The following is a 16,186-nucleotide window of genomic DNA, read 5'->3' as shown; positions in this document are numbered from 1 at the left end:
ACGCGTGAGAAACGGCCCGCGCTACAACGGCCTCACCGTCTGCGCCTGCGCGAGCGCCGCCGCGGCGTCACCGACTGCGCCGCGTGGGGGAGGGGGGCGGGGGGGAAGGCGGGGCCTGTTGCTAATGGGGACAGCGGGGGCGCTCGCGCCGCGGCCGTTGGCGCGTGCCGTGTTTTAGCGGGAAGGGGCGCGTGAGGCGGGCGCCGGGGCGGCCATGTTGGCCGTGCCGTGGAAGGCGTGAAGATGGCGGGGAGGGGGTGACCGGCTGTCTCGCTGTCCTGTGGGCCGCTGCTGTCGTGCAGAGCCACACGTTGCTGTGTTTATGCCGAGTTCAGACTGCATGTTGCCAGGGTCAGCAGTTAAAACGTGAAGAGATTTGGGCCTGTTTGCGTGCTGTGCAGTTGTAACTTGCTATTTCTGTTCTGAAATGCTGTAAATGAAGAGGGCTGTGTGAATTTTGTGCTAATTCACTGTATCCAGAATGTATGACCTGAGGTAAAGATGGTCCCATTGGACAGGGTGGCTTTGGGTGACACACTTGTGTCATACAATTGGATGGTAAATCATGCAGCATTGTCAGTGTGGTGACATACTGACTTATTTCAGTGACATTTTCATGTGATAGGTCCTTTTGAGGCAACAAGAGCAGGGTATGTCAGCAGATGGGAAGAATTGGGAACCAGCAAAGTGAGAGGAGCTGGACAGAGGAGCCGGACCTGGCCCGGGGAGGCATATTGAGCTGAGGTGGCTGCAACAGCTCGTACAAGATGGGGGCAGCAGTTTTGCAAAAGAAAAATTATGTGGGATATTCTGATTATCTGGGATATCCAGCCTATTTCTTAATTTTTCCCACTCTGCTTCCAATATGAGTAAATACAGTAACTTCGAAGTTGCTCTGCTGTAAAGGCTGGTGGAATGTGTTATTCCGTTATAAAAAGCTGGTTATAGGAAACATACGGTAATAAAAACACAGTTGAAGAAAGGGAGGAGACAAATTTAAACAGGATGAAACTTCGTTTGGTAGATCCATGCCAATGGGCAATTTCAGTTGGTTTGAAAGTCTCTGGACTTTGACTCATTTCCTAAGCAAGAGGATGAAAGCAAGAAAAGCATGAAATGGAAATAATAAGTATGGTTAAAAAGCTTACTTTGGCCTTCTAGTATCAAACAGCTATTTGAGGATGCGGTGAATTGCTTTTCATCGGTTACAGATGATGAAGAGTCTTCTTTTGGTGCAATTCCCAGCCTTGACACAGCTCAAGTGAGAGGAGATGAATCCCACCCAACATCCCCAAAACATCAGATGGTCGACTGGACAATGGGTTGCCGAGGGGCTGCTCCGAACGCGGAAACGCTTGCCCCTCGGAGAGGGGACAGCCCCGTGTCCCACGTCCAGCGCCGAGGCTCCATGGGATACCCTTTTTCCTCTCTTTGGTGGTATTACTGGCAGGATGACCCCTTGCTCTCTGGTGCTAGTCAGAAACCAGATGCGAGGGAATATGATGAAGATGAGGAAGGCTTTGGGGGGGTCAGAGGGAAAATCCTGCTCTACTCCTGTGCTGGCATTTTGATTATCTGTCTTGTCTGCTGTGCTCGAGTAAGATATTATTTAATTCTGTTTTCTGCACCTGCTGGCCCTTAGCAGAAGGTTATTGTGGGCCTTATACAAAACTTCCCTGCCTAAAAGGCTTTCACAACCTCAGAAGTTGTTATTATTTATAACTATCTCATGGGATTATGTCACTGTTAGAACTGGTCTTTAATCTCCAGGTATAGGTAACTGATTGTATCTCTCCCAGTACCCTTCCCATCCCCTTCTCGTTATTACCAGTTACAATTAATCCGTGTGCTTGCTGTCCTAAAATGCGAAGCTAAAACATGATCCGATGGGGTGTGTGGTGTGTTATAAACTGCTGTATGACTCAAACACGTGAAATTTGGGGGCCACCCTGGAAAGTTGAAGGTCTTGCTTTCCTAATTTAAGAAAATTTGAGTTGGAAATAAGTAGCTCCACTGCAGTCAGTGTTGTTACACTGGCATATAGCTGCAGATTTTCTAGAGAGATCAAAATGAGAGTTCTGCTTCTAAAATGATGCCAGTCACATCTACAAATGGTGAGCCACATACTGAAATCCCTACTCATTCTTTATCCAGGGCATTCCCAAGGTGCCTTGCGGATTAGGAACATGGAAATAATCCATTACTTACAGAAATAATAGTTCTCTCACCAGTAATCCAAAATGAATTGCGTTATAGCCAATTAACTTTGATGATCCAGGAGATGAGTTGCCGATGGAGCCCTTCGCCATGTTGGTGTTGCAGATCTAGCTCAAGAAGATGAGAAAAGAAACATTTCTATCCAAAGGCGAAACGTGTATGGGATTTCCAAGGAATATGGGTTTGTTGAGAGTCTCAGTAGAAATGGTAAAGGCATGAGGGCTTCCCTTTTGGATGCGTTTTCCTGGGGCAGGAGCTGGCACCGCTCCCTGTGCTGCAGTTGTGTGAGGACCAGTCAGCCTCGCGTCCCAGAGCCTCTCTCACAAGCTCACGCGCGCTGTGAGAATTAGCATTATATAAGGAATTAATGCTTATATGTTGTTCTAAGTAACATCATCTGTACAATGTTATTTCCCTGAAACAGATCCTCCAGAAAGTCCAAGACAAAAGATTATGGTCTGATGAAAGGGAGAGCAATCCAAAAGGTAAATATGAGTTTTGTAAGTTATGCGTAGGGTTCAAAAAAGCATAACAGAAAATGCCCGAGACACGGTGAGAGAGCAGGAGGCGATGCAGAACATATGCGGAGAGGGCAGAGGGGACAAGTGGGGCAGCAGGAGCACAAGGAAAGCTCAGTGCAGCATGAGTTGTCTCCGCTCTCTCCCCCTTTCCTACTGAGTTGCCGAACACTTATTTTGAGAGGATAGCAGATGAGGGCGACTGTGGGCTGGGGCTCAGACATGCTCTGTGGGTATGGCAAGGACAGAGGCTGCTAACTGTGATAGGGGAGACTAGTACACTGTATCTTGATTGCAAGGACCTTTTTTAGACAGGGCCAACAACAGAGGGTCTGGACTTTACAGAAAAGGACTGACTCCACCTAAATTTGATGACTTTTGAGGCCTTTCTAGTTGGTAGCGGGCTTGTATCCATTCTGACCCTCTGTCAATAGCAGCACAGGCAAACTGTCTATATATTGGTATGGCAATTTTAAGCAACGAGACAAAGTTTGGTTAGATGAGATTCATTTAACCTTTCACTTCTTAACGTGTTAACCGCTGCGTTTGTGATTCACTGCATGACAACACATCCTCTTAAGACTGTGCAGAGAGGATGTCCCACCCTGCCCACGTTAGTGTGCCAGGGCCCTGAGAGCGCTAATTGCCCTGAGTGGCCTCAGGTAGGGCCCCCACCCACACACCCTCCGCCCATTGGCAACAGGAGCTGCATTTAAGCTGAGGCCATTTGTTTTGGTCCTTGTTTGACCTGCACAGTGGACTTGGGCTTATAGCTCCTGACATCCTGGCTCTGGACCTGCTGTGTGACTGTGGACTTACCTGAGGACCTGGATTGTGGTTGTTCCTGGTCAGTGCCACCAGACCTGCTCTGCTCCTCTCGTTTGGGTCCCATGGGCCCGTGCTGCTTGTGGTGAGCTCTCTACCCCCGCCTGCCTTGCTGTCACCTTTGGCTTCTGGCTTGCTGTGGCGGCACACCCCTGCTCTTGCTGCTCCCTAATTTGCTTGGGTGTTTTGGGCCCTCGGCACTACAGAGGCTTTCAGCCTGTGCAGGACTTCACCCATAGGACTTACCCTGTGGTTCAAGGTGGATCTCCAAACCCTGCAGGACCTTATGGCTACAGTGGGAGGTCACAGTGCTGCAGGCTTCTGTAGCCCCTTCATTGGGGTTAGGAGTGGGTACAAAGGTTTGGGCTTAAATGCAGCTCCTTAAATGCAATGGGTGGAGGCCGCAGATGAGGCTGGTCAGGGCACTCAGAGCTCATTGGTGTGTTTTAGACCCTGACATCATGTTTGGCGGGATCTCTTGGCAGCCTTTAAATCCGTGCGGGATGTAGCATGAGTAATGAAGCAAGCTATAATTTTGCCCTAAATTAAGTCCCTCCTTCCTGTTTTCAGAGAGTGAATCCACAGGAGGTGGTGTGGACAGTCTGTCAGTTCTTTATGAGATGTTGAAGGCCATAAGCTACAGGTGGGATTTGACTTCCACCAAAATTACTGTAGTGCTGGAAGCAGGAAATTCTCATGATGGTTCCTGTCTCTTAGGATAAACTCGCGTTATCTGCTTTACGTTGAGAGGAGTGGAGATCTGCTTGTTTCCCAAGGGCTGGATTAGGTTAAACCTCAAAGACCTGGGGACTTGCGGGAACATACCTTACCTCGCTGCAGAGCATATGCTCTCCACAGTGTGCCCCCAAGATACAACAGTTGCAGGATGACTAATTCCTATATGTCAAAACAGGCAGAATTCCTGCCTGAGGCTCCCTTTGTTCCCAAAAACATGAGGCCTGGCCTTACAAAAGACTTGCTTAGTTGGAGTCTGCTGTGAACACATGACAAGAAGCCCCTGCCCTGGCTGCGGAGGGGTAGGGTGCGAGTGGAGATTGGGGGAGGCTCCTCAGGGAGGTGCTGACAAGTGTTGAGAGTGGTACGGGTGAGATCTTTATTAAGAGCTTCCTCTGGGGATTGTCAGAGACTTCCTTTCCTCAGTCTCCTGAGGTTGATTACAGAGTAGCTGAACCATCTCCCTTCTGTCCTGTGTTAGTTCCCAGGAACCCCATCTGCAGGTATTACAGCAGGGTCGGCACCTGGCTCTTCCTCAGTAACATTTTTAACGGGACGAACAAAAAGTGTATCCAACAGCCCTCCGGCCCTACCTGTCATTCGGGACAACCGCAGCTGGTCGTTCCCACGACCAAAGGCAAGAGAGATGGTTCCCAAAGCTCAGCCAGGAGACTGCCCGTCGCCGTTACTCCTTCAACGTAGATAACGACAACTCAAATATCTGGGCACCTTTACGGAAGGCGAACAAGATGGAGGCTATTCCCCGTGAAGTGAGACGTAGACAGAGTCCAGCACAAGAGCAAAGGGACCCAGAGAGCTACTGGATCAGGGAACAGCCCTGTGGGCATTGTAAAGCTGAGAGGACCCAGCAGTGGCTGTTCCAGCACTTCTTCAAACCTGTGTCACCTCTTCCTGAGAAGGTTACTTCATTAGAAGAGGATGTCTAGCGAGTCTGTCCAAGGAGAAGGGTCTAGCTGCAGAGTTGAGCTCCTCTAAGTTCCTGTTCACCCAAAGCTTTTTTCTGCTCCTGCTATACACCTTGCTTTCATGTGAATCTTGCTGCAACCTTCATTTGCTTGAAGCACTGGCTGGCTGGATCTGTATGAAACCATCCCAGCTGAAGATTGGGGGGATGCTAGTAATTTCAATAAAGAATATATTTAAACTATCTGGCTTATATCTGGAAGTGTGTAACTTGTATCTAAGAGTGAATCTATAGCATTGCCTTGTCCAAATCTATCAGAGACAACTTGTTGCGTAGCAGGCAGGATCCACAGTTCATCCTTCAAAATAATCACTCCAATTGAGTATTTTTGCTGGGGTAAGATCTTTCTGCTGGCTACCTCTTTGTAACAAGGAGTGGGCTACTAGAAATCTATTGGAGGAAAACCCACGATGAAGAGTCTACTGGTAGAGCTCCTCACCCCCAGTGAGCGCTGGGATGACGTTCAGTTTGACTCTCTTTTCCTCTATCTAGAAAAATGTGTAAAAGGACACCGAGCAGCTTTGTGGGCAAAGCTTTGCAAACAACTCTCCCTTACAGGTTTGAACGTGTCAGTGGAAAATATTTTTTTGGACGTGAAATTGGCCTCCTATCTGTTGGTTGCCTTGAAAGCTCTGATAAATGTGAGAACTTAGTCACATGGAATACAGTTATGTTTTATCTGAAAAAGGGTGTCTTAACAAGTCCTGTATAAATTCACCTTTGCTAGGCTGAGTTGAACTTCACATCAAACATGAAGCTGATTTTGATCTTCAGTGCTCTCTTCGGGGCTTCCTTGTGCCTGGAAACTTTTGTTGGGTGAGTTATGCTTTTGTGGAAGACATTTCATTTAAGGCCGTATTATCCAGTTGTTGTTTTTCATGATCTTAACTTTACAAAATCTGCTTGGGGTGCATTCTTTGCTTTTTATGACTGACTTGTCTTGTTGCTTTGGTGCTCCAGTGTTTGAAGGAACCCCTCTCTACTTTCATTTGGCTTTTCTGAGGAGAAGGGTCTAGCTGCAGAGTTGAGCTCCTAAATTCATGTTCACTCAAGGCTTTGTTTTGGCCTTGACTGTACCTAGGGAGCAGTCTTGAGCCTCGAGCTGGAGCTGAACTTCACTGCGAAGCTCGAGTGTTCAGCTTGACAGATCTGGTCCGGCATAAAGCAGAGCCGAAAGACCAGGACCTGGCCTCAGATCGGAAACGTCACTAGCTTCCCTTTGTTTTTGAAGATTCTCATTTCTCTTTAAATGGTTAATTCTCTTCAGAGCCTTTCTAAGCAATTCAAATCCTTATTTCCAACCATTGTATTCTAAAGGTTTATCTGTATGTTGCCTTGCAAAATCATCTCCTGGTGTATTTCCTCACAGTCTTATTGTGTAAGAACCTTAATAGAAGAGGACAAAAAACCTAACAGGTACTTCCTGAGATGTAGTAAGTGAGCGCTAGATTCCAGTGAGTGAATCTGCATATGAAGATGTAAGGATTAAGGTTAAGAAACAATATACATAGTTTACTAAAACCCTAGGATTTGTAAAGCCAGGAGAAGCTGTTTTGATCATTTAATCTGGGCTCCAGCACAATGTGGACTGGATTCTTGTGAATTCATTCCTCAGTCACGTCCAGTAGCTGTGGTTAACGAGCCTCATCTCTTCACAGAAGAATCCAATCCAGAAATAAAGTTTATGGTGACAGAGAATCCAATAATAAGTTATTAGTGTGGTAAAGTGCCTTCAGTGTTGATTTAACTTGGTTCAACAACAGAATATTATACCTCAGCTGGCCAGGCTGAGGAACCTGCTGTTAATGAGCCTCTTCACAGCAGCCGAGGCTGCACTAGTAAATAAACACACACATAACTGAGCTCATATGCCAAGTCCCTTGTTTACCCTGTCTTAAGGTGTGTTTTCCAATTCTGCAGTTATTCATGTCGGTTTGCTCTGAGTCATCTCCATTTTTCAGTACGTCTTGCAGTGGGCGCCAGCAGAGCAGCTGGGCCAGGTCAGGATATGGGACTCCGTGGACTTTTTGTTGTCTCCAACAGTGGCCAAATGCATATGCCTAGGGAAGGGAATGAAAACAAACACGCTTTGACCACCAAATGCCATTTGCAAATGCAGCATTAACGCTGGGCTTGCAGTAAAACCCAGGCTACGCAGCTAAGGAGCCCATCGGTTCTTTTGGCTACAGCATTGATCCCGGGCTGTACTTTCAGTTGTTAATTCATTATGGCTTCCAACGTTCCTTCAGAATCCCCTTGGTTCTCCAGAATAGGATCTTCTGTCCCCCAGCTGTTGCATACACTTGTTGTTCGGAGATCCTTTTGTCATTTCATAAAAGCATTGGGTGGAAGGGACCTCCAGAAGTTTTTAGTCCACCCTCCTGCTCAGAGCAGGGCATGGAGCTGTTTCTCCTTGTTGTCATCATCTACCCCTACCGAGAAGAGTTTGTCATATTTTTGTAACTCCCCTTCAAGTAGTTGTAGGCTGCGATTAGATCAGCCTGTACAAGCCTGAGCTCATCAGCCTCTCCTCGTGGTACCGTTTGCTTGTACCTATTTTACCGAGCAGCCTGCAACATTGTGTATTTGAATGGGATATATGTTTTCAGTGATCTAAAAACCACTTAGAGGCTGTACGTTGTGATCACTGTATGTTGTACAATGTGTAGTCCTAAGTTAATCGCTGAAGTTACCTCTATAACCGGTGGAGTGAGGTACTTCCAGAAGGTGATTCATTCCACCTGGAATGGTGCAAGCCACCCTCTGATGGTATCGGCTTCTGACAACGCAGGGAAGTTTGTCAGCAGTCTTTGACTAAACTAAAGAAAGGTGAAATGAACCCCATGGTTAGTGTTTGGTTTGCTGTGTTGTACAGTGCTCCCCGAACATTTGATCATTTGCAAACTCGACCAGAATATTTTTTTTTCTGCAAGTTGTTGACAAAAAATAACTAATAGGTGCAAGATTGATCCTTGTAAGCAATTAAAAACTCATCCACTTGATGTCTTGTTTATGATGAAATCTGAAAAATTGCCATTTAACTAGTTACTAATCTAGTGCACGTATGGCAAGCTGGCCCTGCAGGTTGTTGGTTGAACTCTTGGGTGACACTAAGTCAACTGCATTAAAGAAGTCCGTATTGGCTGGTAGCATGCAAGTAACTACCCACCAAATTCATCATCTCAATAACAAGCTAGTTCAACCAGGCCCCTTTTTGAGACTGTTTCTGAAGACACATTGATTTCTTGCAGGCACCAGGTTCTCCGAATCAAGACAAGAAATGAGGAGGAGGTTAAGAAGTTACAGCTTTTGGAATCTTTGGAACACCTTGAGGTATGTTATTACCACAGAGGCATTTTTTAACGTTTCACACTAGGGTAGGACTTCTCAGGGTAGGACTTCTCAGGGTAGGACTTTGCATCGCATTTGAAAGGTTCGTGCCGTACTGTGGCAGCTGCCATAAATAAATTTACTGTCTCAATACTTGGTGTTTGATCTGCAAGTTCTAGTACCAGCTTGGTGTTCAGGAGTGCCTGCATTCATATTTTCTTCCTACTGGGTTTACAATCGTACTTGAACTGATCTACTCTTAATCTTAGTATCGAAAAGCTCGTCTTTAAAGTGGGGATGCTAATGGTTTTGTACTTGTCTCCTGGCGTTGCGGGAGGAATTTATTAGTTAGCCTACACTGTAGTGAAACAGGAAAACACACTATAAAATTCTAGGTTATTACTGTTCTTATTGCCATTGGTGAGAATTTTTATTATCACTTTCTTTAAAAATATTGATTTGAATAGTATAGAAATGAAAATTCAGAAAAGCCCTACAAAAGGAGAAATAAAAACAATGGGTTTCATATTACCTAATACTGTAATACAGAGCTTTTCTTGAAACTATTTCTGGTAAAAGGGAGACTAGTAAAATAATCATCATAGAAGAGTAAAATTTTCTCTTGCTTATATGACTGAAGCTCTGAAGTCAGTGAAAATGCTGACTTTAGCCTCCTGCGGACCTTTGGTTTTTTTGTGAGTTTATCACATTAACTGATACAAGGTTGTGGTGAGGCCAAGCTAAGGAATGGAGCGTGCTGTAAGCGTGACAGGGCACAATACTGCAGGAGTCATTCAATTTGGGCGAAATCAGCATTTCTAAAGCTTTAGAAGAGCTGTTTGCAGAACGCTTTCCCCAAACCAAATCCATCTTCCTTTCTCTTTTCAGCTTGATTTCTGGATAAATCCTTCCACTCCTGCTCTCCCTGTGGATGTGCGAATCCCCGCAAACAGCGTCCAAGCAGTCAAAGCCTTCCTGGAGTCCCATGGGATTAAATACTCCATCCTGATCGAAGACCTGCAGGTAGGCAATGCCATTGGCACGTATTTAACTCTTATATCCTTTGGAAACAAATAGTGATTCACAATCTGGCCTCGTTCATTAACCTGCACTCTTCTACACTCTGCTTTCCGTGAGGTCCACCCCTTGTGTTTGTAGTCTGTGGATTAATTTCTCGAAGACGATCTGTGGATCACTGCTGCACTGGGAAGCTGTGGAGATCACTCTGCAGATGCTCTCTGAAACCATGTTGAATAGTGACATCAATAAACTCATAGGCTCCATGGGGCTCTTCTGATAACCCGTGAGGAATTTCGTGTGGGCTTTTGGCCTCAGACGTTTGGGAATCACAACACTAAAGTTACTCATAATTCAGTAAACTGTGTGAAGAGTAGTTCAGGATCATAACCTGAAAGAACTGTACACCACCATGTGAGAGAAAAGTCACCCACTTGGGCACTAATCGGACACTTCTTCATGAGCAGTAATCCCAAAATGGCATCTAAAATAGCATTAACTCAGCAGAAACACTGCCTTTTTTTTTTTTCTTCCCCAAGGCTTTCCAGTGCTATTCTTGTTCATCTTAAGAAGTGTTTAAAACTTAATGCTGACCATTTAAACACTGGTATTCTTGCCCGCTTTGCTACAGCTACATTCAGCAGAAGCATCTGTTTGCCCCGTAGGTGTGGAAGTTTGGCTCTGGGGCTGGAGTCAGTATGCAGTGCCACGGTTTCGTTATTTGAGATAAACATTTGGGCAGAAGTTTGCAAATTAAGCAGGCTTTTCTCAGCATTTCTTCTTTTAGGTTGTTCTAGATAAAGAAAAGCAAGATATGGCCTACAGTCAACAAAGGGATCGCAGCAGTAGCACCTTCAACTATGGAACTTACCACTCTTTAGATTCTGTGAGTACCTCAGCTGTGGGGGAAGAGGATTCTTTTTTTCTGGCCTTTTTTCATGCTCTCTTCAATTAAACATCCTATATTAGGATCTAAGATGTCTTTCCAGCTTCTTTTGGCACGTGGTTTTGTTTTTAAATGTATTAATTTTGTGGTCAGCACAATGAGCCAGCGCTTTCCCTGACAGAGTGTTGGAACAGGCAAGCGTTGATCCTACTTTTTTGTAAACTCTTCTGCCAAGTTCTCAAAACCCATCCTTCTGACCCTCAAAAGAGATTGAGAAATAAATGAATCTTGAAATAGGGAAATATAGGAAACCAGTAGCTATCAAGCAGAGCAGAGGGTAAGGTATTTTTATTACCAGAAGTTCTTAAAGAGGGTTTTGAAATTATTCCTAAAATAAGTAGGTCTTCACATATAGCAGTGCTTCCTTCTACTTTGTGATGTTAGGAACAGCGCTGACTACACTGACATAAGGTGAGATGGGGCTTTGAAGAGGTCATAGTAATGAAGGCAAAAGGAGAGAAAAGTAGATTTCATCAGGTCTACAATTGTTCTGGGCAGTACTATACATAAATGTAATGTAAATGTCATCATGACTTTTCATTTCAGATTTATGCAGAACTGGATCATCTTGCATCTGAGTATAGCAACCTTGTCAGTAAGCTCCAGATTGGGGAATCCTATGAGAAGCGGCCTTTGTATGTGCTCAAGGTACGACATACGACATCCCACAGAATGTGTGCGTACATATGTGTATACATATACTAATATACCTATGCATTATCAATACAGCACAATTCAGTCCAAAGCATCCCGGTCTATACGGAATGTTCTTGACTAAAAGGTGTCAGTGAGAGTTTTAAAACTTTCTTTTTTGTTTGACAGTTCAGCACTGGAGGAAGGAACCGTCCCGCAATCTGGATTGATGCCGGTATCCATTCCCGAGAGTGGGTTACCCAAGCGAGTGCAATATGGATAGCTAAAAAGGTCACTTCAGCAGTGATTGATTTTTCTTTTATCTTGGGAATGCCTCTGACTATTTAAAAGTATATCACACCTGTATGTGTTTAGCCAGCTCTGCTAACTCTCCTTCACCCCTCTTAAAACAAAGCCGGCTCCAGAGAGAATATGGCAGCTGCCTAGAAAAAGAATTGAAAAATGCTGTGCATTGTTAGAACAGCTGGGAGAAGCTTAGGTAGACAAAATGTAGTAGCTCAGGTGAAATTGTTGAGGACTGCAGGGCTGATAGTTATGCAAATAACCGAGGACTTTTTGAAGATTAGTTTGCTGCTTTGGTCTGCCGACACAGAGAAACACTGTGTCGTTGGTTACCTTCCACAAAAGTGCCAAAACTTCCAGCTCTATATAAACGAGCCTTTAAATTCTGCTGAAAAGGATGAGGCCATGAGAGGGGTGCAGCATAGTTGTGTATTCCCAACCTGGCTAATCCATCTCAATCTTAGTGCCAGCCTCAGCCCGTTCTCTGGGACAGGCAGGAGAAAATTTTGTTGCCCTCTTCCATTAACTTCCTGTCTTCAGAATAAAATAGTAAAACAGATTCATTGCTCTCTCCAAGCTCCAAGTCTAACGAGGAACAGTTATGGCCAGCAGATAATTGATGTTTCTTGTTTCCCTGCCCGAAAGCCAGACTTGCCTCTGTACCTAGCTGTTCGAGCGTAAGCATGCGGGAAAGAAATATGCTGATAATCACGGTGTACCACATTGTCTCTGCTTAGATTGCGTCTGACTACGGGAAGGATCCATCCATCACCTCTCTGCTGAATAAAATGGACATTTTGCTGCTGACAGTCTCAAACCCTGATGGATATGTGTTCACTCACACCACAGTGAGTAACCATACTGTGTGTCTAAACTGTCATGCTCTTCCAAGCGAACAATAAATGTGAGGGAAGTAGGCTGTGAAAGTCCATTTCTTAATGCTGTAAGGAGGAGTTACAAAAGAGTTGGGCAGCCAAAGATACTAATTACTTGTCTAACCCATCTTAACCCACTGTAAATTCACCAGCCCTTCGATTTTTGTCCATTGGTCCATCTTGGCAGTCAGCCCATCGGAAATAATCTTAGGCTTATGCCTAGGATCGCTTCCTGGTGAATGGCAACTATTTCTGGGTAGCGGTTTTAATGCAAGGACCGAGATTTGCTCCTTTTCAAAGCCATAGTGTGTGTTTGTTTTAGAATCGCATGTGGCGGAAGACCCGCTCCAAGAATGAAGGCAGTTTGTGTGTTGGAGTTGATCCAAACAGGAACTGGGATGCAGGTTTTGGAGGTAGGAATGAAGTTTCTGGATTCTGGCTGTCACTAGGAAGAAAGTTCCCTTTCGTGTTCGCGGATCCTGTTACGCAGGACCAGCAATTGCCTCAATATAAGGGATTCAGAAAGAAAATGGTCAAATAGGATGGTAGCTGTCTTTTGTAAAGATAATTTTGTATTGATTAATTGCCAGTGAGCACAAGATGAAGGCACTAATCTGTATCATCTAGAAGTATGTCCCATGAGTATTCATGCTCTGTCGCTGCTGTTCGAGTATTTATCAGCATTTAAGGCCTTGCCTTTGGCTGAAGACCTGTTCTTAGGAAAGCCCGGCTTTGTGTTGGTCTGCTTTGACCTTTCACGAATGCCGCTTCTTACAGGTTTGCCTTTGTTCCCCCTTTGCACCAACAGGTCCCGGAGCCAGTAGTAATCCCTGTTCTGACTCTTACCGTGGGCCCAGTGCCAACTCGGAGGTGGAAGTTAAATCCGTTGTCAACTTTATTAAGAATCATGGAAACATCCGGGCCTTCCTCACCCTCCACAGTTACTCTCAGCTCCTGATGTATCCCTATGGTTATAAATGCACTAAACCGGCAGACTACCCCGAGCTGGTGAGACATAATGACTTGGCTTTAGCTTCCGCTCTTCTGTCCAGCTGGCTTTCTATACTCAGGTATAACAGTGAGATATCAGGATAAAAACAAGAGGCTGAACTCTGCCATCCATAACAGTAACCATCCGTGAGAGCGAACAAAAACCCGGTGCAATGCAATGCCTTTGAAAGAGAAATCTTGGTCACATGCAAACACGTGCCGTCCCCACCTATTCTCAGCCCTCTTTGCTCATCCACATTTCCTTCTTTCTGCTTTAACGACAGCATCGCAGGTGTAATAATATCTTTAAGGTGATATGGATCTGACAATCATAATTCACGTGGAAAAGACCTCTGGAGGTCTCTAGTCTAACCCTCTGCTGAAAGCAGGCAGGCTTTGGAGTCGGAGCCAATTTCAGGGTTGGATTGGGTTGCTTAGGGCCTTGCCCAGCTGAATTTTGATTAATTGTTTTGATTTGTTGCGATATTTCTAAAGACAAATTCCACAGCTTCGTCAAGCCCTTCCCAAAGTTTCCCCGCTGTCATGGGGATTGTCTTTTTCCCTAATACCTAAATGCAATTCCCCTTGTGGCAATTTGTTTGTTGCCACTCATCCTTTTTCCCTACACCTCCAAGAAGAGCCTGGCTCCGTTTTCTCTACAACCACCTGTTATGTAGTTGAAGTGAGCACAAAGCTGACCACTGAGTATTGGAAGATCTCTGACTGCCTCGGGGTTGTCTGGTATCTCTTGAACCTTCTCTTGATAAGACAGTTGGTGAGATGAAACACTGGATGATCAGATATAGAACCGGCTGTGATTTAATTCACCTACAATGTCACCTCCCAGAAATTCCGTGGAAACTATGAGTGCTGTCGCTGGTATGAGCGATTAAGAAATGGATTGATTTGGCCCTAGTTTATTGGGGGGCGCGAAAGATTGGAGATTTTGTGAAAGACTGTGGAGAGATTTCCCTGAGTATGGTTCAGGTTGGCAAAAACATTTAGTCTCATTAAGCGTGGCTGCTTTCTGACTCGTCCTTCATCTTCTCCTCTCCAGGATGCCTTGGGAAGAGCTGCTGCCAGTTCCATCCAGTCCCTGTACGGCACCACCTTTACAGTGGGGAGCATTTGCAGTGCTATCTGTGAGTATTTTGCTAGTCTGAGCTTTTATGGGCTGTCCCAGGACAACAGTCTCTGTCCTCCCCCCAAGGTTTCTCCCTCTTGGAAGCAATGATGCTTCTGTAGAGTGACACCACCAGTCAACCGTCGGAGCTGAGTGTTGACATAAAAACCTAATACTTGTCCCTCACAAATATACAAAGTAGGACAGCAGAACTCAAATCAATCCTCTCTTCACCCCTCTGGCTCTTCTCCCTTTCTCTTTCAGACCAAGCCAGCGGAGGCAGCATTGACTGGAGCTACGATTATGGCATCAAATACTCTTTCGCCTTTGAGCTGCGAGACACGGGTCGCTACGGTTTCCTCCTGCCGGCCAACCAAATTATCCCAACTGCCGAGGAGACCTGGCTGGGTCTGAAAACAATCATGGAGCACGTGCGAGACAATTCATACTAAAAGCTGGGGTGGGAATCAGCTGTCTGTAGGAGCAAGCTCATAAATCCTCTTCCCTTGGTGTGCTTGCGACAGCTGTAATGATACGGTACCTGGCTGAATAAAAACCCTGTGTGCATTCCTCCTACAGCAATACGTGTCTGCGTAGAAAAAGCATTTAATGCTTGTCTTGTTCACCGCGTCTCTCTCTGCGTGGTAGACCCCTTAGAGGATTTTAGGACACAGTTGTGGTCCACCTCAATGAGACACAGTAGGAACAGTGACAAGAGGAGGATAGAAGATGTGGCCACTTGTGTGGCTGTTGAGATGTCAGAGTGACCTCCGGCGAGGTGAAGAGGGCAGGCCTTTTCCCACCCAGATAAACGAGAAGTCAGCTGAGGGACTTGCGTCAGTGCGGAGGCTGAGGAGAGATTAAATGTAGGAACAGAAAGGTGTGCTGGGGAAGGAGGAGACGCTCATCCCCTAGCTCATGACTGCTGCAAACTGTCCCGCCGTGTGCCCTCTGCAGCTCCACCTCTGTTAGTAAATGCAAAATGTATTTACTCCGAGCAACGCTAGCCCTTCGCAGCGTGTTGTACTCCTGCAAACCTCCCTGCCCACGCGGTAACCCCCTCCTCACAACCAGCCCTGGCAGCAGGCAGTGCAGAAACTGGCTCCCAGCGGGGGGAGGCTGCAGGTTTGCTAAAGTATTTCCGAAATTTGTGGACTGAAAGTGGTGTGAACTCTGAATTCAGAGCTGCTGAACCACTTGAATGATAAACTAGATCATCTGGAAAGTTAATTGCTGCACTACTGCAGCGTAGCTACAGCTGAGGGGATTACGTGAGCCTGCCTTATGCTCTGCTCCGGTGGCGTCTAGCGGCTCGTTAGAGAGGACAGGGAAGAATTTCTTTTTTTGTGCCTAAAACAGCTCCGTGTTGCTGCTCTTGTAAACCTGGGGCTCTGACAGAGCTCGCTTCTGGCGGCAGAACGGGCTGGCGCAGAGGGCCTGGTGTTAAGCAGCGTAATCCAGGCTGGGAGACTGATTAAAGGAATTTAATTTCCTTTTAACGAGCCAGGCCACCAACTGCTGGTGCGAGGGAGCGGGTCTCCTGACCTAATATCCCCATATCTTTGTCCTGCCCCTTTTCTCCCTCCCCAGTTTGCCCAGTGGGCACGGTTAGAGGGAGGATGGAGATGGGAGGACGCCTGCTCTCACCCAGCACGGCCAGCCCGCAGTCCCTCAAGAGCCTGCTTCCCT

At 45.9% G+C, this 16,186-nt stretch overlaps 1 protein-coding gene across 2 annotated transcripts; it reads left to right on the top strand.

Annotated features, from left to right (window-relative positions):
* Positions 1–299: 299 nt before the first annotated feature.
* Positions 300–15,256, top strand: LOC127012907 (carboxypeptidase A2-like). Of its 2 annotated transcripts, XM_050891356.1 has the most exons (13): positions 300–351; positions 2,642–2,702; positions 6,008–6,096; positions 8,532–8,613; positions 9,499–9,633; positions 10,415–10,513; positions 11,120–11,221; positions 11,396–11,497; positions 12,247–12,357; positions 12,707–12,797; positions 13,193–13,392; positions 14,432–14,516; positions 14,762–15,256. In XM_050891356.1, the coding sequence occupies exons 1-13, from the start codon at positions 323–325 to the stop codon at positions 14,947–14,949; spliced, it is 1,374 nt and encodes a 457-aa protein (XP_050747313.1). In that variant the 5' UTR covers positions 300–322; the 3' UTR covers positions 14,950–15,256. The 2 variants fall into 2 exon arrangements, with proteins under 2 accessions (XP_050747313.1, XP_050747322.1); XM_050891365.1 differs by lacking the exons at positions 300–351; positions 2,642–2,702 and adding an exon at positions 3,536–3,582.
* Positions 15,257–16,186: the final 930 nt, after the last annotated feature.

This window comes from Gymnogyps californianus, chromosome 1, assembly GCF_018139145.2.
Source record: "Gymnogyps californianus isolate 813 chromosome 1, ASM1813914v2, whole genome shotgun sequence".
Lineage (NCBI taxonomy): Eukaryota > Metazoa > Chordata > Aves > Accipitriformes > Cathartidae > Gymnogyps > Gymnogyps californianus.
Note: the sequence above shows the minus strand (reverse complement) of the source record. Positions and strands in the feature narration are given on the sequence as shown.

What these genes read in the sequence shown, in the direction of transcription:
- LOC127012907 (XM_050891356.1), top strand. Translation starts at nt 323, where the DNA reads ATGCCGAGTTCAGACTGCATGTTGCCAGG. An exon ending in AAGGGAGAGCAATCCAAAAG is followed by an intron (nt 2,703 to 6,007) that starts GTAAATATGAGT and finishes CACCTTTGCTAG; the next exon opens with GCTGAGTTGAACTTCACATC. An exon ending in GAGCATTTGCAGTGCTATCT is followed by an intron (nt 14,517 to 14,761) that starts GTGAGTATTTTG and finishes TTTCTCTTTCAG; the next exon opens with ACCAAGCCAGCGGAGGCAGC.